This window comes from Spea bombifrons, chromosome 2, assembly GCF_027358695.1.
Source record: "Spea bombifrons isolate aSpeBom1 chromosome 2, aSpeBom1.2.pri, whole genome shotgun sequence".
NCBI classification, from domain to species: Eukaryota; Metazoa; Chordata; class Amphibia; order Anura; family Pelobatidae; genus Spea; species Spea bombifrons.
Window position 1 is genome coordinate 86,620,182 of NC_071088.1, and position 23,650 is coordinate 86,643,831.

General features: G+C 38.3%; 1 protein-coding gene across 3 annotated transcripts in view; it reads left to right on the top strand.

Annotated features, from left to right (window-relative positions):
- The window catches only part of ARHGAP6 (Rho GTPase activating protein 6), a 230,101-nt gene that overhangs the window by 161,367 nt on the left and 45,084 nt on the right, over window positions 1-23,650 (top strand). For 2 of the 3 annotated variants that reach the window (XM_053455055.1, XM_053455056.1), the window contains exon 2: window positions 13,405-13,564. In XM_053455055.1, coding sequence (XP_053311030.1) covers window positions 13,405-13,564 — 160 coding nt within the window. Of the gene's footprint in view, window positions 1-1,270; window positions 1,691-13,404; window positions 13,565-23,650 lie in introns of those variants that run through there. The other variant, XM_053455057.1, reaches the window with a different exon arrangement.

Below are 23,650 nucleotides of genomic sequence, written 5' to 3' on the forward strand. Positions count from 1 at the left end.
CATAAAAGAACAATAAAACTAGCTGGCTAGGCTTATTATATGGAATTTGTAACAAACAAAATACATTTTTTGTAAGATGCTACACATTTGTGATTATTTAATTGTTTTTTAACAAGTGTATTTTGCTCAATATGAACAGAATATGGGTCTGAGATGTTGTTTGTGTTTTTGACAGGAGAGGCAGTTCTAGATTTTTATAAGTCGTAATACAATAAAAAAAAATTATGCATAAACTAAGAATTTAGATTTGCGACTGCTGCATTGGTCTTTCACCTTCATCCTTGGTTGGGCACCATTGACCGATGGAGGCCTTAAGCAGCTGCTTCATTTTCTTATGTAGTAGCGGCATTCCTATGTGGACTGGCTGCAGGTTGTCCAGATCCATAGTAGATCAATGCAGGTTAACTACACTGCAGGGGATTCAGCAAAGACTTACATCTAGGAACTATAAAGTGGAACTGTCCCAATCACAGCTTTTGGGATAACTAAATTTATCAGAACAAGCTTGTGTTTTTTGTCATTACTTTTTCATAGTGATATAGTATATGTTTTTGGAGACATGCACCTTAAAAGTAAGGGTTTTTGTTACCTTACGAAAGCTGAGATCAATGTCAAAAGTTGGAAGAAGAAGCATATCAATTAACTCCCTTTATTCCTACTCCGTCCATGCAAAGGCAGCTGGAACGAATCAGCCTTTACTAACTAGTGACAGCCTTTACTAACAGTAACGAAGGGGGAGCAATGCTCATCCAAATCCTGTGAACAGGCTGACTCCGGTGGCATACACTATATGTATATTGTGTATTAATTGGAAAAAGTGACATAATCACTTTAATTACACCCTATCCACCACAGTCACCACACATTCTGATGTCCCTTTGGCAGCGGAAGTAGTGGTGGGTTTGTCGGTTTCTTTGTATTCTTCTTGTTACCTGAGGCACTGTAATATCCTAACAAAATGATTCGTAATTTACAGTATCTTTAAAAGCTCTATGTAAGTCATATTTTTCATTTATCGTGCTTTAACCTCCATGGTATCATAGTAGCTGAGTAGAGTATATTCAACGCAACTGAAAACAGTGTGAAAGCATACAATCTGCGATGCTACACTGTTGCAGCAGAGTTCATCGAGCGAAAGCAACTGAGTTAAATGCAAAAGAAACATCAAATGTTCTTTACAAAACTAAAAAGGATGTTACCCGACCCTTCCAACATTCTTTAGTTGATTCCTAATAAGGAAAGTTTGCACAGCTCCAGCCCAGCCAAGAGGCACAGAAGTCCCGTGTATACTTTTCGCCCTTATTTCTACTGGTTTGATTAAGAAAAACACTATTTTTTTATATATATATTCAGTTGTTTGATAAAGAAACCTTCTGAGATGTTTGAGAAGGACTCCATTTGTAACATAACCGCATCAACCCTCTGTCTTCAGCTACAGAATAGGCTTTTTTCAACCTAGGCTCAAGTCAGCAGTACATTTTTAACTTTTGTACCAGCGAATGCTTCTTTGCAAAAACAAGACAGTATCCTGGGATTCGCAGCAAACTCCAGCTGGATATTTCATATGTGCAGGATGACGGCAGCTGTGCTTCTCACTCTTGTTTTTTTGCTTTTACTTTGAATTTATTTTCCATGTTTAAAGTACACTTTTGGACAAACTGGAAAGCTAAAGGACTTATTTAGTTGATGGGTAAGAGACAATATATATCTATGGATTTTTTTTTTTAAATTCAGTTGATTTATTGTGTTTGTGTTTAATGGCAAATCTGGTATTGTTTGTTTGCTGACTTGAGTTTGTAATGTTTAGCTTTCAATTCGAAAAAGTGAAACTCCGTAGGATAAGAACTATTTCAGTATCCCCAACCTCAATGGAGCCAACATATAGGCTGTTTAATCTTTCGCGATAAATGGGTGAGCAGAGGGTTAAATCTGACTTCTTAAGTGTTGTTATTCTTGACAGTGCGCACCACTGAAAGCTGCGAGTGTATGATCTGATATACGGTAGCCTGGTATAATTAAACTGAAAGGCATAATTAAAACATGTGTTCAAAGTAGTATAATTAAATGGAGAGGAGACTTGAGGTCTGGGAAATGGAAAGTAATTTAGTGTAAAGGGGAAAATATATACTGTTATATACTTTATACCATGACATACTGACCCAGCAAACAGCAACCAAAAATGCATTATACTAAAGAAAATTTCTTACGTATCATAAAAAAATGTCTGTCTCTCTCGCGCTTTCTCGTTAGACTGTTACAGCTATTTTGATTGTAGCTGTGATTCTATAAAACTACTTATTAGAATCTTAACATTCATCATCTCTCATGTTTACTGTCCCACCCTTTGGATATTATGAGAACGAGGTGTGGTTTCATCCAGAATCCCCTAAGTATCCCAGTTGTATCAATTTGAATGCCGCTCCAACCAAGGTCCCTATGTACCAACGCATAGGAAAAAGTAACTGGTACACAGTCCTTGGCAAAAACGACAGTTTCATCTTAGTTTAATTGCAGTGTGTCTTCTTCGGTTTTTGCTTTATATATGAAATATGATTTTCAAGTAATAATAATAATAATTTATTTTTTAAAAAAAGACGTGCCTCTGCGTAAGTTTTTATAAGCGGTCTATTAACTGGTCATTGGTATAAAAAAAATCACTAAGCCAAAAAATAAAAGCCTACAGCCACAAATTACTGTATCTCAAATACTCATTATTTATGTTACATTCCCTAAAATCTGGTTACAGGTTTTGTCAATAGAAAGATGTTGAAACCATAACCTTGTACTTGTATTGGATCAGAAGAAAATGTACTGTAAATGTGTATATGTGTGCTACCAGTCTTTAGGCCCAGGGATGATTTACAAAAAGAAAGTGAGGCAAGTTTCAATAATGCCCTAAAAATTGTTCTGATGTTGCCCCTTTAAGCTTTGCTCATTTTCCCAAATATGATAAACAAACAATAAAAAATATACTAAATTATTTCCAGTTATGTATGTACAAAAATAAAGTTCCAGACCCATTATAGTTATAGAAAGTCAGACATATACTCTTAAAACGTAGGGATTAATTATGAAAGATGTTGCAGTCACAAAACAGGGACAGGGCATGGAAAACTACCATTGTGCCAAAATACAAGAGATATTGCAAAATGCACAAAAAAGACGCTCTGTGACTGAAAAGATGCAGTTTAAACAAAATAAAGGCTTTTACACAAAAAATAACTTCCACATCTGAAGTGGAGATACAAAATCTGCAACTGAATATGTCAAAAGTGCTGGTAATTCCTTTCATACATATAATTGGGGTCTGTTCACCAAGATGTCACTTGGTCACTTGCGATACACGTTAACTCAACTGTCCAGACATGGGGCAGGGATGGAGTGAGAGGCATTTGACAACTTCTAGCACCTCTCAAGCCAGTGAGGTTAGGATGTCCCCAAACAGCAATTATTTTATAACCCTCATGAGCCCATCTCACTGGCAATAATCAGCTGCCCCTTGGTTAATATGTCAAGGGGACCCTGTTCCTTTCTTTTTTTTTTAATAATAATATATAATCGCTTGTATTTATATAGCTCCTTTCTCCCAGTGGGACTCAAAGCGGTTTTAGCACACACTCTCGGAATTAACCAAACCAGCAGCTAAATAAAAGATGTTATTATTACCCTATTAATGGCATTCATTTTATTGACTTCAAAAGGATGAAAGGCTGAGTTGATCCAGATGGGTTTTTTGAACCTGTGACCCTGTGGTTCCAACATGCTTTGTAGCCAGGGTCTTTACACAGTGAGCTATCTCATCTTTAATTTTGATTGTTTTTGTGGGTTTATCCCTGCAGAATACTTGCGGGGTTGCAAGTTGGAACTTTTTCAAATCACATGCATTCATCTATCCTACAGGCGAGTGTATGATAGTTTAGATTTTTTTCTCTGCATATTCAAATTGACGTTAATGAATTTGTGAGTTGGACTTAGGTGAACAGAGGCCAATAGGTGACAAGTGCAGTTTTAGGCATTGTCCATCTCATGCTCTTGCAGCACTGTACACATCACCCTTATAATCTTAAATGCCATGATGCCGTTAAGTAAAATGCTGGCATGTGTTGTAGAATGGGGATTTCATATAGTCTGGCTACAGTAAAAGGGAGTATTTCTTTTCAAGGAACATTCTTAACCCATTGAGTGTCAAAGCATTGAGTAATACCATCAATCTGCCAAATCTAAGAAATTGTTTTACTGCTTAGCACATCGTGTACTCTTATTGAACTCATTACTTTACAATATCAATTTAATAGTCATCAGATACTTTCACGTACACATAGGCTTGATCTCCTTACCTTAGGAATTTCCTTTTTTGTTAGTGTAGAAAGTGAAAATATTGCCTTATTGTATACAATGCCTTTTTTACAAGCATGTTCCAATGATCTCATGTAAATATCAGTGTGAACCCTAAAGACCGCACACGTTGCACAACCGCCGGGTTTAATAACACCTAGAACTTGCTGGGGGGAAAAAAATTGTGACAGTTATAACAAATCTAAACATCTTTGATTGGGTAGTTTCTTTTTTATATTGCTTGGTGTTTATAATATGTATTGCCAAGCAGTATAGTAAAACAGCAAATTAATTTCCATAGCATCATGCATCTAAATTATGAGGAGAGACGCATAATGCAGTAATACACCACTAGAAGAAGCAGGAAGTCTCGGAACTGGGTCTGAGGAACAGGCAGATGGCCAACGGGATGTAGAGAAGCAGAGGTACATGCCGGTCAGGATGGTTAAGGGTTTTCAATGTCTGTGCAACTTAGGAGCGGATAAATACAAGTGTCTCTAGACAGCAAAGTGGAATACTGAGAGGGTAAATCTAGATCCCAAGAGTCCACACGCGGGGTCAAAACCAGAGAATCAGCAATGCTATGAAAATTAACAAACACGGACAGAAACAGCAATGCTCTAGCAAAGAGGCTAGAAGCATGCCTAGTTTATATAGGCCATTGATTGCAAGAATGAGGGACAGGAGCAGGTAGACATCATATGTCAAGAGACAGAGAGTCCAGTGACCCAAAACCTACCTGTTAGTATAAAGGTTAGGTATAATACCATGTGCATGGTCAAGACGTTTAAAGTGTAGTTATGGCCATTTACTATTAAAAATAGGCCTCCACATCCTTATTGTGAAGGTAATAAAAAGTAGGAGTTCTTTCTTAGTGTGAAAAGCATATATTCCTTTTCTTGTTAGTGATCTCCAAAATAATAGAATAAGTCAGAGCTGAAAGCATGTGTTTATTAGCTATTTTAGTGTTAGGGAACATAATCACGTAGTTTACAGTAGGTAGCACAGCAGAAATATATGGTAATGAACCAAACATCAGTGTTGTGTCAAGGGTAAACTTGTTACAACTTATACTCAAAAAGATCTCGTAGTATTCCACAGAGCTATGGGATATAGCTATAGTTCGATATAGTGGTCTGAGGTTTCTCCTTGAATAAGCCAATAATCACGGCAAGTTTATTTCAAAGCAATAAAAATCATTATTTATATAAATTATTGCAAGAAATGCTATAGAAAAATATACCGTATGTTATTAGGCTGATTTTAAAAATAATGTATTACTTATTTTCAATGGTTTTGGATGTACATGACCAAATTATTAAATACCGTATATGTATTTGTTAAGAAGTAAATCCAGACATTAATATTTCTCAGAAAGCATACTGTGTATTTTGGCTATTGTAGTAATACAAAAAAGATGGACATAGCCACACTGGCTGTACAAAAGTTGACATCTTTAATCGATGGTGATTTTGTTGGGCCAACATTATGCAGCGTTACATAAGCTTTCGGGATCCCGGAGGATTCTTTTACGGACGATATAGTAATGCAAGGAAACTCAGGGTATTCTAACAATGCTTTATAATGTAATTGTTAATTGCTTACCTCATGCAAACTTCAGAAATAATGGAAAATGAAGCACCGCTGTACTTCCGTTGTACATTATGAAAAGTGGGTTGGCTGTTTCTTTAATGCTAAAAAAAGAATGCAATATGGGGAAATTAGTTGATGCACACAACCTCAGACTTTATTTATGTTAGGGGCAATAACATACCATGCCCTGCCCATATCCGATGCAAGCTAGATATTAGAGCACTCATATATACCTGGGAACATCCTAGGGTAGCTCTCGTTCTTCTGGGAAGGAGCTATTTTCGTGTAAGGGTGGGGCTACCAAAATATAGGGAGTAAAACTAGACTTAGTGGGTGGAAAGTAGTTGGGGTCAAACACAGCTGCCCAGAGAAAGGAAAAACTGACCCGGAGACTCCTGGTCAATACTTTTAACCCCTTAACTCCTTAAGGACAATGGGTGGTCCCTAAACCCATTGAAAACAATGCATTTTGAGCTTTGTCATTAAGGGGTTAATTATCGTAAAGTTAAGCGTCAGGGTTAAGTGCAAAGTTTCTATTGTAGAACCTATTGTAGAACCTATTATTAATTTGTAATCATTGCATGAAGTTGTCATTAAACTACCATACTTCTTGGCTTTCTGATGGTGTAGATGGCTTAAGTTGTACCGATGGGTATTTTTGTATGAGCAAATCACAGTGTCTATTTTTTAATAGTGGCTAAAGATGTTTGGAAAGCAGTAGTGGAATTCAGAATTGGGAACCTCAAAAGGAACTGACATTTTTTGAGGCTAATCAGAGCTGCTCCACAGCCATTGTAGGAGTGATAACCCAAATTGGTTTGTATGATGTTTTGAAAATCTGTGGTGGAAGAATCTGGCTCCACAAAAATCGATTCAGATATCAATACGTTAAGGTGGTAGTTCTTCTAAAAAGCAAAAGTGGTGTTTATCATCATTGCACAAAAGTTGCTGAGTTTAGCCTTGGATGCAGGACATTAATGCATTTATTACATCACAAAGCTTATATAACCAGGAAGCAACTTTCTTTTTTTATACTATTTCCAGACCTCAGTTTATCAAAGAATGGATAACTTGCCAGTTCTACAGAGCTAGTTCATCAAGAATAACAGAGTTAGATGTGACTTTGGAGAGTTTTTTGGCAAAATCATTAAATTAGTATGCTTGCTGCTTCATAAATCTAAATGTTAATGCTTGGTGGCATGTCCCCTGTCAGTAACGTAAAAAAAGACCGGTGTTTCATCTTTCTTCTTGTGCATCCTGCTTCGATGTATGAAAATCAGGCTAACATTATACAGGCCAAAGATGTCACAGGAGTAAATAATCTCTTTAGAATATTAACATTAAAATGGGCCATATGGACATTTAAAGCAAGAAGGTATATATTATGTGTATAACAAACTTTGCTTGTAGCGTACTGAGTAGAGCAAATACTACTTATCAAATTTAGAGTTATTTCATACAAAACAACATGTACTAAAGAAAACATATAGTAGAGGGAGACTTTGTTGGAAACATTTCGAGAAACATTGCTCTAGGGGGTAACATTGGTTTCCACGTGACTTTTTGTATACGTATACATTATAAAAATACTTCTATAGAAATTATCTCATGAACACATACATTATGAAAATACTTCTATGGAAATTAAGTTACGTGAAACTTCATTTGGTTTTTTTCCCAGAATGCTGTGGGAAGCTATTATCCTGTACACTTCTCACTTCCTGTTTATGCAAGTATTGCATTCCCATAGCAAAATGCTCTCCCTTCCCCACTGAAAAATAAAATACAATGTTTCAATAGTATTTGGTTTAAAATTTGGTGTTTCACTTGTTTAATGTTTATTATTTCTGCACACATGCTCTTGACTATTAAACTCTTTGGTTTGGAACATATGGCATATTAACGGCAGGGTTGTCTAGGTTTCTCATAGTATGGTCCGTAGATCTGTTATAGTAATATATTGGTGGAACATACCTTATTAAAACAATGATGTCATAATATAAATAATGTAGAGTTCCCAGGGAGGCTCAAAAGGAATAAAATAAAATCATACCAAGACCACAGTGTTTCTCGTGCCTTGGTGCTAGTATTGTATAACATACATCAGTAATAAATACATTGGCATTGATTGAATCCTAAAGCCTTTCTTTCCTTTACTGCATGCTAAACAATGAATTTTCTGCCATAGGTCTGCATTCAATCTCCCCTCAGGGTAATGTCAGCATTTTGGTATTTCATACTCCTCACATCACTAAGACGGTGAATCCAGTACTCATGTGCTTCCAACTGGCAATAAATACAGAAAGATAAGACATAAGTTATCCGTGTTATCAAAAGGAGCTACTTTAACTATTATAATGTAAAACCAAAACCAGTGTCCTGTAATTGGCACCCAGCTTGTATGATTAGACCAGAGTTATTTGAAATATAAAGAAACACTCCATAATTATTTACTGTTCTGATTGTTAGATTGTTTTAATATAGCATATTTACAACTGAATTTATGAAAGCTATGTTCTGGCAGGTTTGAATGTCACAGTTTATATAGAAAATGGCTATATTGCCAAACATTTCACAGCTGTAAACACCTGTTTCTCCTTGTAATAAGACTTTTGGAAAAAAAACTGCATACCTAGAGTCTCCAGATAAAGCACTCCAGATAAAGCTCTAATGTGGGCCGTGCCCACATTAGAGCTCTGCGAGGGACTGTTTTTTTAATCCCACTCCCCCTGAATGTCTGACCATTACTGCCCGCCCCCGCAATGTGTGTGTTCCACTCCCGCATGCTCCCACAACATATGTGTCCAATCCCGCCTGCTCCCGCAATGTGTGTGTTCCGCTCCCGCAACATATGTGGTCAATCTTGCCCACCCCCTTACCTGATCTGCAGATTTCCCGCGCACTCCCGCAAGGCTGCCTTCGCGTTGCTCCCACACAGCGTCTCTTCTTTTGTTCCGCCCTGGAACCCAACTAAGTCACGTGAATTTACGTCACTTCACGTGACTCGACGGAAGAGAAGAGAAGCTATGTGGGAGCAAAGCGAAGGCAGCCTTGCGGGAGTGCGCAGGATTACTAGGACCCGCAGGTATATCGTCTGACCGCCCGCAACACCCGAAAAACCGCCCGCAAGTTTTTTGACAGGTCCCGCAGGACCTACAGGACCCACATCCCAATGCAGTCCTCTAGTCCACATTCCACCTCCTTAAACCCCAACATCCACCCAAATGATAGGTACTCTGGATCTAGACATGCCCAATGTGATAGCCCCACCCCCACATGAAGCCACTCCCCCAATAAGAGGGAGCGCTCTGGGTAGTCTGCTTTGGAAGTTCCCATTTATAGGAACTTTTACCTTAGTGACAGAAGTACATATTGTTCGTTTGTTTTTGTAAATGTAATGTTAGTGCCATAGAATGTAGACCCTAAGGTTTTTTGGCAGAATAAAACAGTGATCTCACCAGCACAGCAAAATTACAGCTAAACATTCAAGGCCATGAGAGTTGCATAGCAGTGATCGTGAAGTATCTAAAGGTTCTTAATTACTTTAGTGAAGCTGAATAATGTGTTATTAATTTATCATGGGATGTGCTGCATTTAATTTAGCTTTAAACTCTGTTTTCTCAGATTGTTTTAATTTTCAGTTCTAGGAATTTACTTTTTGACCTATGTTAAAAGTTGTGCTCGGGAAGTTAGTGTTTAGTCCTCTGATATTAATTTAGGCCGTAGATATATGTTAAAATTGATCTATATATCATTGATGTGTTTTTTTTAAATTGTTAAATGATGTCATAATTTTTTCCATAGATTATTTATTGTTGCAATACCTAACAATGCAAGATTAAGAATTATATTGAAGACTATAATATTAAAAAATTACTTTTAAAATGAGGATTATACAATTAACATAAATAAAGATTGCGTTCCTGTCCTCAACAATAGAACAGTCTATAAGTAGGCTAATAGCTACCCTCAGTGATGGTTGTTCTCAATTTTACAGGTTAAATACTAGACATGTGTATGGCATTCCGTTTTGGCAGCTTTTGTTTTCGGACAACAAATTTCGTTTCCTGGCCATTTGTTTCTGATGAAAATCTGAGCCATTATCACAGATAATGATTATTAATAATAATATTTAGAATCTATCAGATAAAGTAGAAAAAAATGTCAATATACAGCCCAGACTTACCTACCTGTCAAGCCGTTTCCAAGCCGTGTACCCTGCCTGAGTGCTTCCAAGCCATGTGCCCTGACTGAGGGCTTCCTAGCCGTGTGCCCTGACTGAGGGCTTCCTAGCCGTGTGCCCTGACTGAGGGCTTCCTAGCCGTGTGCCCTGCCTGAGGGCTTCCTGCTATGTGCCCTGCCAGTGGGCTTCCTGCCGTGTGCCCTGCCAGTGGGCTTCCTGCCGTGTGCCCTGCCAGTGGGATTTCTGCCGTGTGCCCTGCCAGTCGGTCTCCAGTTCCAGGCCTTTACGGCAAGACTTCCCAGTCTTTGGTTTCCCCAGTCCTCACTACAGTTCCCCTTTATTCTTTGATTACAGTCCTGCTTTTCTGTCTGTTGTGTGCCTGTCTGTACCTACCTACCTACCCATCATGATGCATCAAGGGATACAGGCAGAGCCCCTAGTATCCCTTGCAACTTGGCTCCTACCCGACCTGCTTGCCCGGGTCCTGACAAAATAAACTAAACATTTACTTGTAGTATTGTATATGAGTAATGAACATTAATCTCAGCCTCTGCTAAGCTAATTGTCACTGTCTCACACTCCAACTCTCATCAGTCTGTAACTGCTGCTACTGACAAGTTAAAATGACATCAGCACAAATATATCTAATGCTTGTTCCTTCCCCTTGTAAATGCTGATTGGCCAGAGTGTTGGACCCATCAATTACAGTCATAACTATTCCCCTTTTTCTTGCTACTTCTACCCATCAGTCATTGAAATGTACTCTGCTACAAACAGTCCCTCCCACTTTACCTCATCAACGAGTGCCAAAACTTTTGCAGTCCGTTAGACCGGCCTTGTTTTCGTTGATATGTACGAATGCACGAAACAGGCAATTTTCAAAGACCTCAAGATCATTTCGGGAGGTTCCTTGGACCCTATGGAAAGCCAAATAAAACATCGCATATTACATACTATAAAATGCAAAGGAATAGTGATGTCAGTGTGAATGCAGTTGTTGGGTGATCTAATTGAAAACCCTGCATTTTTCAAAATCGTCCTGCTCCTCAAATTCAGATGCACTCCCTCTATAGTGTAACAGAATGTAAGGACTGTTTAAGTTTGTCATCAACAATTGTTAAGGACTGTTTTTTTTTAAATATACGTGCATAAGGAAACATCTTGGGCCAATACTAAGCTTTTCTCACGAGTACTTTCTTTAAAAAAAAAAAAATACAAAAGTTTCATTCTTGCATGTAGTAGCAAGTACTAACCATAGCTGCAAGTAGGGTTCTTGGCAACTGGGGCAGGGTCAACCCCATACTCATCATACACCAATGGAAGAGGAAAGGAGTACAGGGGCATTGCTGATAGGCAGCTCCCCAAGTGCGCCCCAATCTTGTGGGGCTTGAGACAGCTGCCCCTATTGCCCCATGGAAATTACTGCCCTGGTACTAACATTTTTCAGTGCTTAACAGGATGCCTATGCAGTGTTTCCTTTACGTAGCTGATAACGCTCTATCCACTTTCCCCACAAAATGATGAGAATAACTATACAGATGGAAGCGTCCTCCAAGGGCTTTAAAAATAATATCTGCCATTTACAGAAGGAAGATATGAATCTAGCAGATAATAGCAGTGCAAACTGGAGAATATAAAAGCTGGAAAACTTTTATGGCCAATAATATTAAAACATGCAAAAAGCTGAAGAATGTTATTTTTACATTAACTACAGGAAATGTATTTCCCAGGGTAGACAGTGTGTGTACTATCCATCCTTAAAACCAAGAGGCCTCTGTTTTGTAGAAAGTGTTGTGCTGGGTGTGTGCTAATGTTATATATATTGTAAATCTTTAAATCTCAATCCTGTTTTTGGCAAGACATTATACTTTATCAAAACACTTTAACAAAATGTCCTGTTTGACTGCTTACATAAAAGTTTCAAGTGTATTTTTAAAACAAACATCGTCTATGTATACGATGTGAAGAAAAACAAACGTGTTTAAGGTTAAATTACAATTATAACCAAATAATTTCTGCATGAATCAAGTTTTCTCCTAAGTAAAGATGTACCGTATGTTATTTTTATTTCATTTTAAATGGAATATATATATATATTTTAAATCACTTAGTTCCAAATGTTGTGGTTGTTGCAAAATATTTTTATGCAGCCTTGTTGCTTTAAGAGAGTTTTGCTTTACTGAGAGGGTGGTAGATAAATGGAACAGCTTCCTGGTGGGGGGCTAATACATTGAGGGGATTTAAGCATGCATGAGATAGACACATAGGTAGAAGACTAAATGGCGGAATCGATTCTTACCATCCATCAAATTCTCGGTTTCTATGCTATGGAAAATATGAGATTATATAATTAAACCCCCTTAATTTAGCACAAAACATGCAGAATGTCAAATTAAAACAAACATTGTAGAAAACGAATTTTTACAACAATAAAATGGTGTGCCCAGTGCTACCTGGATTCCACAGAAGGCAATATTCATGGATTAGATGGTTCCAGTGACTCCTGGTCTATGCCATGTTTATAGTAAATTTATACCTGCCCTCCTCTGTTGTTTATATTAATTTTTGCTTGTTTGAACAATAACAAAAAAAATGTTGTAAAGCCATCCATGCATCCACTACATTACTACATATTTTTTAACAGAAAGCTAGACAAAAAAGAAAAAAAAGTCCCTTTAACACCATCCAACAAATGTGAGGGTTCTGCTTATTGAATTATAATATGCACACAAAAAAATGTTTTCTATATTCCATAAAATCTTCATGGAATATTTTTTCTTGGAACGCTTCCTTGTTTTGTAGTTAGCAATTTATGATCTGTCTCAAGCTCATGGTAGTATTAATTTAGTATAAAACATTTTCCTTTACCCAGTGAGTCCCCTGGTGACCCCATAAGGAGATACTGCATTGAAGCTCACCATTGTTTACAGGGGGACATTAGATTTATTGGATAGGATTGCCGAGGTAAGGACAGAAAGATCCAGTAGGCAGAGAAATTGACTAAGATAGTAAGCTTAGTAAACCAAGACACTATAGTGCTTAAAAGAACCTCCATGTATTATCTTATTTCATTTTATATTCTGCATTGTGTTTTATAAAACAGAAGAGGTTAGAGAGGTAGTGGTATCTCTCTAACTTCTGTGTTTCTATCTTAGGACATCTATTTTTGTGTTCAACAATGATTAGTTCCCTGGTTTTGTATTTGGACAAGGAATTGGTCCTGCATCATGATTAAAAAAAAATGGTGCAAAACGATATTGTAGTAATTTTTCTTCTGATTTATTTTCCTTTAGGGTGATTTTACATGGAACAGTATGTCTGGTCGCAGCGTTCGTCTGAAATCGGTTCCCATACAAAGTCTTTCTGAGCTAGAGAGATCAAGACTGCAGGAAGTTGCGTTCTACCGTCTGCAACAAGACTATGACTTAAGCTGTCAGATCACTATTCCCAAAGGTAAGCGGTTGATTTCCTGCCTTTTTTCCCTGAATTTTTTAAAAATTAATTCTTGGAAACAGTAACTGTTCTCAAGAAAATCTTCCTTGCAATGTTTCTTTGCAAATGTATTTAATGTCTGTTAATTGGTAGAAAATGTGTAATGTTGACTCATTTTAGCTCACCGGCACGGATTCTTGGTAGTTTTAGTACAATCATTATTGTGGTTGTAATTAATTGATTTATATGGTGCCATCAAATGTTGAAGTGCTGTACAATGTTACTCTCTTTTGGTTCTGCATCATATTGTTTCCCCTAAAAATACTGCTGGAATTTCATTTGAGTATTTTTATTAGTATAATGACTCTTCAGGTCGAGGACCCAAGGCCCATGTGTCCCATGGCTGTGATTCACAAGCTCTGTTTCGGGCCTAGCACAAGTATGTAGCTGAAATTGTTGCTGTTATTTCAGGAAAGGTCTGACACACACTATTACTGTTTAATCACACAAAAGAGGCTTTAGTCCCAGACATACCAATTGTATTTTACAGGGGAAGATATTTGGTAATTAAATAAAGCATGTTGCTTAACTAACAATTTCTTACACTACTATACAACAATTAGGGACTTATAACCTTTAAAATTTGTTTTTTTTTTCCTCTAATTAAATTTACTGATGTACAGAAATGCACGGTAAAAGAAAGAAAGCTGCGAACGCGGTAAGGGAATGAGAAAGTGAGAGGTTGAGGGAGTGGGTAACTATGTAAAAGTTTATCTTTAAGTGTGTGTATCAGCATGAATGTGTGTGTGGAAGTGTGTGAGAGCATGAATGTGCGTGTCTGTATGTGTGTGAGCATGACTGTGTGTATGAGAGCATGAATGTTGAAGTGTGTGTTAGCATGAAGGTGTATCTGTGTTAGTATCAGTATGTTTGTGTAAGTGTGAGTGTTTATGTGTGTTAATGTGAGTGTGTAAGTTTGAGAATGTACGTATAAGTGTGAGTGTGTGTCAGTGTGCATGTTAGTTTCAGCCCTGATTAATAGTTGTGTAATTTCATGATGCTCTGCAAAGAGTGAGCACTATACAAAGTAAATATATATATATATATATATATATATATATATATATATATATATGTATATATATATACACACATATCTAAGGCACTATGTGCAAGCATGGCAGGCTGAAGGCCAAGGATGCCACCCTCGGCAGCCTAAAGTTTCAAAGATTAGGAGGTACAATTCTAAATGTCCACTTCCCCGAGAGGATGTATTGTTTTTCTAGCAGACATCAATAAAGGCATATGGGTTGAGCTGTAGTTTGCAAAGAAATAAGTGCAGATTTAATTCATATGAATCAGAAGATTTTGCACCAGGAAATCAGGAAATATGCTAATGTGTTGGGATGAAATCTAAATAATATAACAACAAAAAGATGTTCTAGAATTACTCACACAGGGTCAAATGAAACACTCCCTGACTTCCCACGATATGCCACGGTCCCAGGGGCTTTGTACAAAAACATTAGGATTTGTAAGTAAAACATGAAAATGCTGTGTTAGTTGAACTCCCTTTAGTGATAACTGATTTAATGAAAACGGCCATCATTTGTTTTGATACATGCTCAGAACCAGTGACACTCTTTGTACCCTTAGTAACAAAGGTCAGTAAGACATCCCATTATTAAAAGGCCTGTCACTAACCCAACACATTAAGTGGACTGTACGTTTAAAGTGAAATTATGGTGCAAAGTAGAAAAAGTGTGTTTGTTTCCATGGCGACTGTGATTCATGTAGCCATGTAAAGGTTGACTACTGAGTATGTGTTACTTATGGGAGTACATGTAAATATTGTATAAGATACTGTATCTTGCTGATGTTACATTATTCTACTTATTAATATATTTGTGGATACTCTACCATTCCGACACATTTAAGTGTTTTATATGATGATTTCACAGTTCGTTATGGAGTAAAATTGTAGCCAGCGGCCCAAGCCTAGTGGGGCAGGTCCAGGAGTACCACAGCTCTCCTATATAACAGTAGGGTGATCAGGTTTCCTGTAATGCCACTACTTAAGGGGCCGGTCAAAAGGGACATTACTGATCTCCCCAACCGGCCCATAAACACAACGGAGGGCTGTAGGGGGCGGCAGGTGGTACTGCCCTGGTTAGGGCGACACGGAAGGTAAACACCCCACTGCGTGTGGCTATGTGCATATGCATTTTGATAAATCCAACAGAACTGAACAAAGGCGGAAATGCTTATTACTCTAGGAAAATGACAATGCCCTTGGGTTGTTTTGACAGGCCCTTATATTATTCAGTGACCCTAGCACGTTTGTGCTCTGTAATCTCACTTGGCCGCAAACCCTATAAGATTACATGCGTTATTTAAATTGTCACATATGAGCTTTTGGCAGTATAAAATATTTATAATTTAATATTATTTTAAGTTTCCTAACTGAATATTATCATAACTTTTTAAACTCTCCCCCGATGTCATCTAATATAGATATTTCGGTATAATCTCAGTCTAGTTTGACCTTTTAACTGGGGTTTTTGTAATCATACCCTGAGTAGTGTAAAGCACTGTCTTTAATATCATTTATTTATAAAGCTCTGTATAATAGGATTGTGTATTTTGAAATACTTAGTAGCATGGAGAGAATTAAAAGAAAAACTGATTTGTATAAAATCTGGATATTAAACTTTAACTAGGAACAGGCTTTTTAATTTGTCCTGGAAGACAAATGCCTAGAACACTGAAACAAATGTTAGTATTAATATGGGGTTCTAAAGAAAGGCATACACATATAGAAGGAGTTGTATAAACAATTGTAAAATTGCAGAACCACCTCCCTTGTCCTGCTACTATTGACTTTTGCTATACAACCTAGCACCCTGCTTGCCTTTTTCAACACTTTATTGCATTGTTTTCTTACCTATATTGAGCTGCCTTAGTCTTTACTGATAATTTTTGTCCTGCAAACTATTTACCATATTGATAGACCTTCTCTGAATTCTCTCAATATCCTGCTGGAGGTGAGGTCTCCAGAACTGTACGCAATACTCTAGGTGAGGTCTGATCTAAGATCTGTAAAGTTCTCTCTGCTACTAATGTCTCTAGCTATACAACCCAACAACCCTTGTTCTTTCTTTGACCCTATACTGCATTGCCTGCTTATCTTTAAGTCATAAAATGTAATTACTTTTAAGTCGCTCTCTTCCATTGTCACTGTCAGAACATTGCTCCCAATGCTATATTCTGCCTTTTTGTATATCGAAATAAAACTGTAGCTGCCACACTCACGACCATTCTTTTAATTTACTTAATTAATTTGCCATTTGACTTGATCCACCTGGAAGATCTACCCTGTTGCAGATCTTTGTATCAACTGCAAAGAGACACACCTTACTATTAAGCCTGTAATATCACTAACAAAAATATTAAATATTAAAAGTATGGGTCCCAAAACTGATCCCTGAGGTACCCCACTAATAACAAGCCCTTCCTCAACGCACACCATTAACTTCAACTTTCTGTCTCTTGTTACTCAACCATTGCCCTATACATCCAAATGTATTTATATTTCTATGGGGGACTGTGTGAAATTTACATAGGCTAAATCTACAGCTCCTTTCTGGTCTGTCAGTTAGTTGGACAGGTTCTCCATGTAGTAAACTTGTGTTGTTTCTAATTGTGCAAGCCATTTACTTCCAGATATTTAACAATCCTAAACATTAGCATTGTTCCCATTAATTTGCCAACTACTGATGTAAGACGTACTGGTCTGTAGTTGGCTGAGTCTTGTTTGCTACCTTGTTTTGTGAAGTTGCCAACTTCTAGTCTTGACAATATTGACTGGTTAAAAAAGTCTGCCAACAGTTTTGCCAGGACACTTCAAAGCTCTAAAAACTTTGAGTGCATCTCATCAAGTCCCATGGACTTGTCTGTTTTTACTTTGGAGGAATCAGGTAGAACTTCTTCCTTTTTAAACACTTTTCCTGGAGGAACAAACCCTAGCAGATAAAAGAGCTGGTACCGGGGAGAAAGTGGTCAAGAAAGAAGACAGAAGAAAGAAGGAAAATAAGAGGCAAGAAAAGAATAAGAGCTGGCATAAGGAGACAGCGACATGGAAGTGGCCAGCAGAGAAGGAAGGGAGAAATTGAAAAGGAGCCTGAGAGAGCATGAGTGTGCTTGAGAGAGCATGACAGATAAGCCTATAGGCTTAGTTGGCTGTGCGGCAGTGCCGCAGATCTTAGGTTTGAATAAAAGACAACCTCGATGTTCAGATGTGTTTTTCTGAAAAAATGAACTGTCTCATAATCAAGCAAATATTGTAATTAAAAAATACTTATTCATATATGAAAACCCTATTTTCGATAACAATATATGAATACATCTAATTGTTTTATTTTGCTTGAGCCTCACACTGTGGCATGAAATTGCACCATGTAAATTCATTTGTTACATTAATATGAATGAGACCAAGGCAAACAGTTACATTTCTAAAATGGTTTACGCATATAATTTAATTTTAATGATAAATGAATGGAATGTTGGACTGTGAAAAATAGCTAAAACTAATTAACTAAATGTCTGTATTGCTAATGTTTTAGTGAGATAAAATTAACATTGATATGGTAAAGAAATAAAAAATAAAAATGTAAAATTGAAAATAATTCTGTTTTTAATCCAAATATCTGATGTCTCTTCTGTGACCCAATGCATGGCAGAATTTGGCCTAGCTGTGCAAACATGACCTAGTTGGTATGCACAGCATGCAGGGTTTGAACCTAGAAGGTTCCAAATCGGAACTTAGTGTCCAAATCGGGACACCCGAATTGGGGGTGTGGCTAGAGGTGTGATGGACTGCAGGTTGGTGAGGCCAGAGTCTCGCCCCCCACCTTATCTGAATAGCTATTTGCTATGCTCAGCTTCAGACCGTCACAAGGTGGGTACGTGGGATCTGCAATGGAGGTCAGCGCTCCTTTTATTTAACAGCTTCTTGGTCTGGTTAGAGGAGGTCAGAGAAACTCTCCAACAGGCCCATGATTTCTACTGCCTGCAAAAGTAGGACAATGGGACAGCTACCTGGGACAAAGTGACAGTGACCGAAAATCAGGACTGTATCACGAAAACCAGGACACTTTAGAAGTATACTGAGGGGATGGGGCCAAGTGAGGGCCCTACAATTTACTTTTGCCTAGGGACACTAGATGGTGTCCGTCCACAGTCATAGATCTACCCAAAATCCGAATTCCTAGCCCTCTAAACACCAGATTGTATGTGCCTGTGAATGAATTGCTCACCTTGCCGACAATGGGTTTATTGGCCGTCCAGACTTCTCCAGTGGATTAAAATAAACTTGGCATTTAGATGTTTATAAATTCGCTGAGTACATTCGCCTAATTGATGCCACAGGCTTTTAACATTTTCAAGTGTAAATAATAGCTTATATAGAGTTCTAAACATTAGATTTTGTGTAATATTTTAGAACACCAGCAGTGTTCATTTTTAAACATTTAAAAAGCTGATCTCCAAGATGCTGAACCTTTGCTTTATCACGGGGTAACAGACTAACTGTATTATAAATACAAAGTATTTCAAGGCATTACAATATGGACGGCTGCCTTGTGTTTCTATGGTGTTTAAAGGAACAGTGAACTAACGTATACATACGTATTAATTACTGTAATATCTTCCCTTTACAATTCATGCCAGTTTATGGTGCTAGATGCAGCCAAAATCAGCGGTAGCTGTAAATGAGCATGCACAGGGAGGTGCTGCATGGGAAAGGAGGTGTGTGGCAAGGAAACATACCAAACGTGTGGAGGGGATTCCCTGATAAATCCCACCATGCTTCTGTATGCAAAACACAATTATAAGATAACATCAAAATGCATGTGCTGGATGGAGTGAAAATGTGGAAAGGGTTAATGTTTTGAATCCATATGTTCCCTGCTTAATAGCACACACAGTACAGTCTGCATGTCGAAGGAAAAAAGGCAGTGATGTTCTTCAAGTACAACCCCAGTCGGACTACCCTGGGAAGTCATCGGGTTGCCACCCCAGCATAACTCTGCTGAAAATCTACATTGCTATGTTACATACAGTAAATTATCCTTATTCTTGGTAGTTATGTTCAGTTGTTGCTCCTATGGGAAGTACAGGGTTAGGTTTCTGCAATCCTCTGATCTCAACATTTTCATCAACCGATTAATACATAACCTTGTTTATGTGTTTCTGAACAATGTCTGAACAATGAAAAGATGTAAAACACAAATCACCTCGGAGGAACCTTGAGTTAGTGCTTGGCGTTTCTTCACAAATCCAGGGCAAATGAGTCCAAGCTTTACTTAGACAGATTAGACAACTAATGTTTCCATATTGCAGTCTGGTACAGGAGTTAGCATGTTTGTCCGTTTAAAACAGACGCACATTATTTACCTCAGGGGCAAACGCATTGATGGATGAGTGTCTTAAAGTCCAGCAATGACAGCAGCATAAATAATTTGTGTGCAAAAAACTAAAATTTCTTCTACAGAGCTGGAAAAAGATGGTCAAACCACTCTGCAGTTTAGCTAAATTTAGGTGCAGCAAGCTTTCTGCAAACAAAGAGAAAAATAATGTAAAACACAGCTATATAATGTGTTTTTAAAATGACAGTAAGAAAGTCTACGCTGTCCAGACTAAGGAGGTGGGAAGAAGACAACTACAGACTTTATGGTGGAGACATTCTACTCCCACTTGATCATCTCTATTTCCTTCTTTTAGTTATTAGTATTATACTATATCACCTATTAATATAATTTATCTTTTCTGCCTTTTAAATAAAGAAAATCCAGTTAAGTATTATATTTTTAGTATTATATACACCTCGATCGTCTGAATAGCACTAGCTACACTGTGCAGTTTATCACATCGTGGAGGCTTGAAGAGAGTTGTGTGCGTGCATGTATGGTATGTGTCTTAATCTGTCACTGGTTTGACCTCCAGGTTCCATCAGGTAGTCGCCTTCCTGGGATCAAACACAGCCTCAAGGTCAGGGCAGGCTGAATGCTGGGAATGGTTAGTGGCTAGTAAAATGTGAGCACATTCACTGAGACAACGCTGGAGCAGACTGGCTGTAAGTATATCACATGCAAGGAGATGTGTTCGGTCAAACATCTCCTGCACGGAAAATCGCTGGGAGCAAGCAAAAAGGCAAATGTGTATGTGGGGATTCTGTAGATCCCCCCATGCATTTGCGATAGAAGACACGACACTTGAAAAGGAACCTCTCGGATAGCATATACATTAAAGTACGTATGATGGCTGCTGTGTGCATTTAATTGATCAGAATTAACAATAATTACAATAGGCAGAAACACTTACAGGCCAATGGGGTCTATATTTGTAAGAAATTACTTGTGAACAGTGTGTTCCATTGAGCAAGAACTGATAATTATCTTTCTGTAAATTGTTTTGTCCAGCACAGTAGCAGGAACAGCGTGTGTTTCAAACTCATTTTGTGTCTGTTTTATTAAACATTCCCTCAACTATCATGGATTATTGATGAATTAGTATATTTTGCAAGTCCCTGCGCTTGTTGCCTATGGGAACAGACATGATCTAGACTGCTGCCAAAAAACAATGCTGGGTAAACATTATGTTTTCTGATTAAATTGTTCTAAAACCATACAATATCGATAGGACTAAAAACATTTTTATGTAGGTAGGAAAATGGGCAGATGGATTGTGCTAATTGGTTGTTATTGTTTATTGTGTTGAGTTTATTCTCATTAGAATGAGGTGAGTTCATGTAAGATGAAACATCTCAACATACTGAGTTCACAGTGCATTATGATGGGTCAACCTTTGAAAGTGCCTCTTGCAAACACCGAGTCCACCCTATGCGCTGCGTAATTCAGTAAATGAACATTATCTCACAAATTTGTAGGAGAACGATCAGCTGAAGCTTGCAGCGTAACCAAGTTATTTTAATAAAATATATGTTTGGTGCATTTGTCACTTGATTATATTTGGCTGAAACACAAGGGCCTATTACACTTTTTAAAATATCAGATCTGTGGCTGAATTTGCTGTCCTGATGTTACCTCCAGTTCTCCTCAGCCTTTGCTTACAAGAACCACTGAGCTGCCAACAAAGAGTAACTTAAGAAAATTATATAACGTAATGGGAAGTAATAGTCAACCAAGTACTATGAACGGGAAGTTAAAGGAATATTTCAGCCATATAATAAAGTAAAATGCATGTTAAAGTCCATTTTGCTTGGACTCCAGAGCATTTTAACACATGCAAATTGGTACATACATTCTCCTTTAATCAGAGTAAGAAAATTAGACTTTGGTTCATTCTTCCTTTGCAATCATGTTTAAAGGGATACTTCAGCCATCATAAGCACTAAGTCCCTTTAGTCGCTCCCCAGCAATTTGCCGTGCACATCTCTTAACATGTGATATACTTACTGTCAATCACTCCACTGCTGGCTTGGCAAGCACCCCCCTTGCGCAGAAAGCAATCTCATTGATTTCTATGGGAACTCCTTAAAAATCAGTGCAGGGACTTGATCTCTTCCCCAGCACAGTTTTATGGTGTGTATATCTAAATACTAGAGGTGCTATTTTACCAGCTAGATTTAATCCTTTTGTAAATAAATGCAGGAATACAAACATACAGTATCTCACAAAAGTGAGTACACCCCTCACATTTTTGTAAATATTTTATTATACCTTTTCACGCGACAACACTGAAGAAATGACACTCAGCTACAATGTAAAGTAGTGAGTGTACAGGCCGTATAACAGTGTAAATGTGTTGTCCCCTCAAAAATAACTCAACACACAGCCATTAATGTCTAAACCCTGGCTACAAAAGTGAGTACACCCCTAAGTGGAAATGTCCAAATTGGGCCCAAAGTGTCAATATTTTGTGTGGCCACCATTATTTTCCAGCACTGTCTTAACCCTCTTGGGCATGGAGTTCACCAGAGCTTCACAGGTTGCCACTGGAGTCCTCTTCCACTCCTCCATGACGACATCACGGAGCTGGTGGATGTTGGAGACCTTGCACTCCCCCACCTTCCGTTTGAGGATGCCCCACAGATGCTCAATAAGGTTTAGGTCTGGAGACATGCTTGGCCAGTCCATCACCTTTACCCTCAGCTTCTTTAGCAAGGCAGTGGTCGTCTTTGAGGTGTGTTTGGGGTTATCATGTTTAAATACTGCCCTGTGGCCCAGTATCCGAAGGGGGTCATGCTCTGCTTCAGTATGTCACAGTACATGTTGGCATTCATGGTTCCCTCAATGAACTGTAGCTCCCCAGTGCTGGCAGCACTCATGCAGGCCCAGACCATGACACTCCCACCACCTTGTTTGACTGTAGTCAAGACAAACTTGTCTTTCTACTCCTCACCTGGTTGCCGCCACACATGCTTGACACCATCTGAACCAAATAAGTTTAGCTTGGTCTCATCGGACCACAGCACATGGTTCCAGTAATCCATGTCCTTAGTCTGCTTGTCTTCAGCAAACTGTTTGCAGGCTTTCTTGTGCATCATCTTTAGAAGTAGCTTTCTTCTGAGACGAAAGCCATGCAGACCAATTTGATGCAGTGTGCGGCGTATGGTCTGAGCACTGACAGGCTGACCCCCCCACCCCCACCCCTTCAACCTCTGCAGCAAAGCTGGCAGCACTCATACGTCTATTTCCACAAAGACAACCTATGGATATGACGCTGAGCATGCGCACTCAACTTCTTTGGTCGACCATGGTGAGACCTGTTCCGAGTGGAACCTGTCCTGTTAAACCACTGTACGGTCTTGCCCACCGTGCTGCAGCTCAGTTTCAGGGTCTTGGCAATCTTCTTATAGCCTAGGCCATCTTTATGTAGCGCAACAATTCTTTTTGTCAGATGCTCAGAGAGTTCTTTGCCATGAGGTGCCATGTTGAACTTCCAGTGACCAGTATGAGAGAGAGTGAGAGCGATAACACCAACTTTAACACACCTGCTCCCCATTCACACCTGAGACCTGGTAACACTAACGAGTCACATGACACTGGGGAGGGGAAATGGCTAATTGGGCCCAATTTGGACATTTCC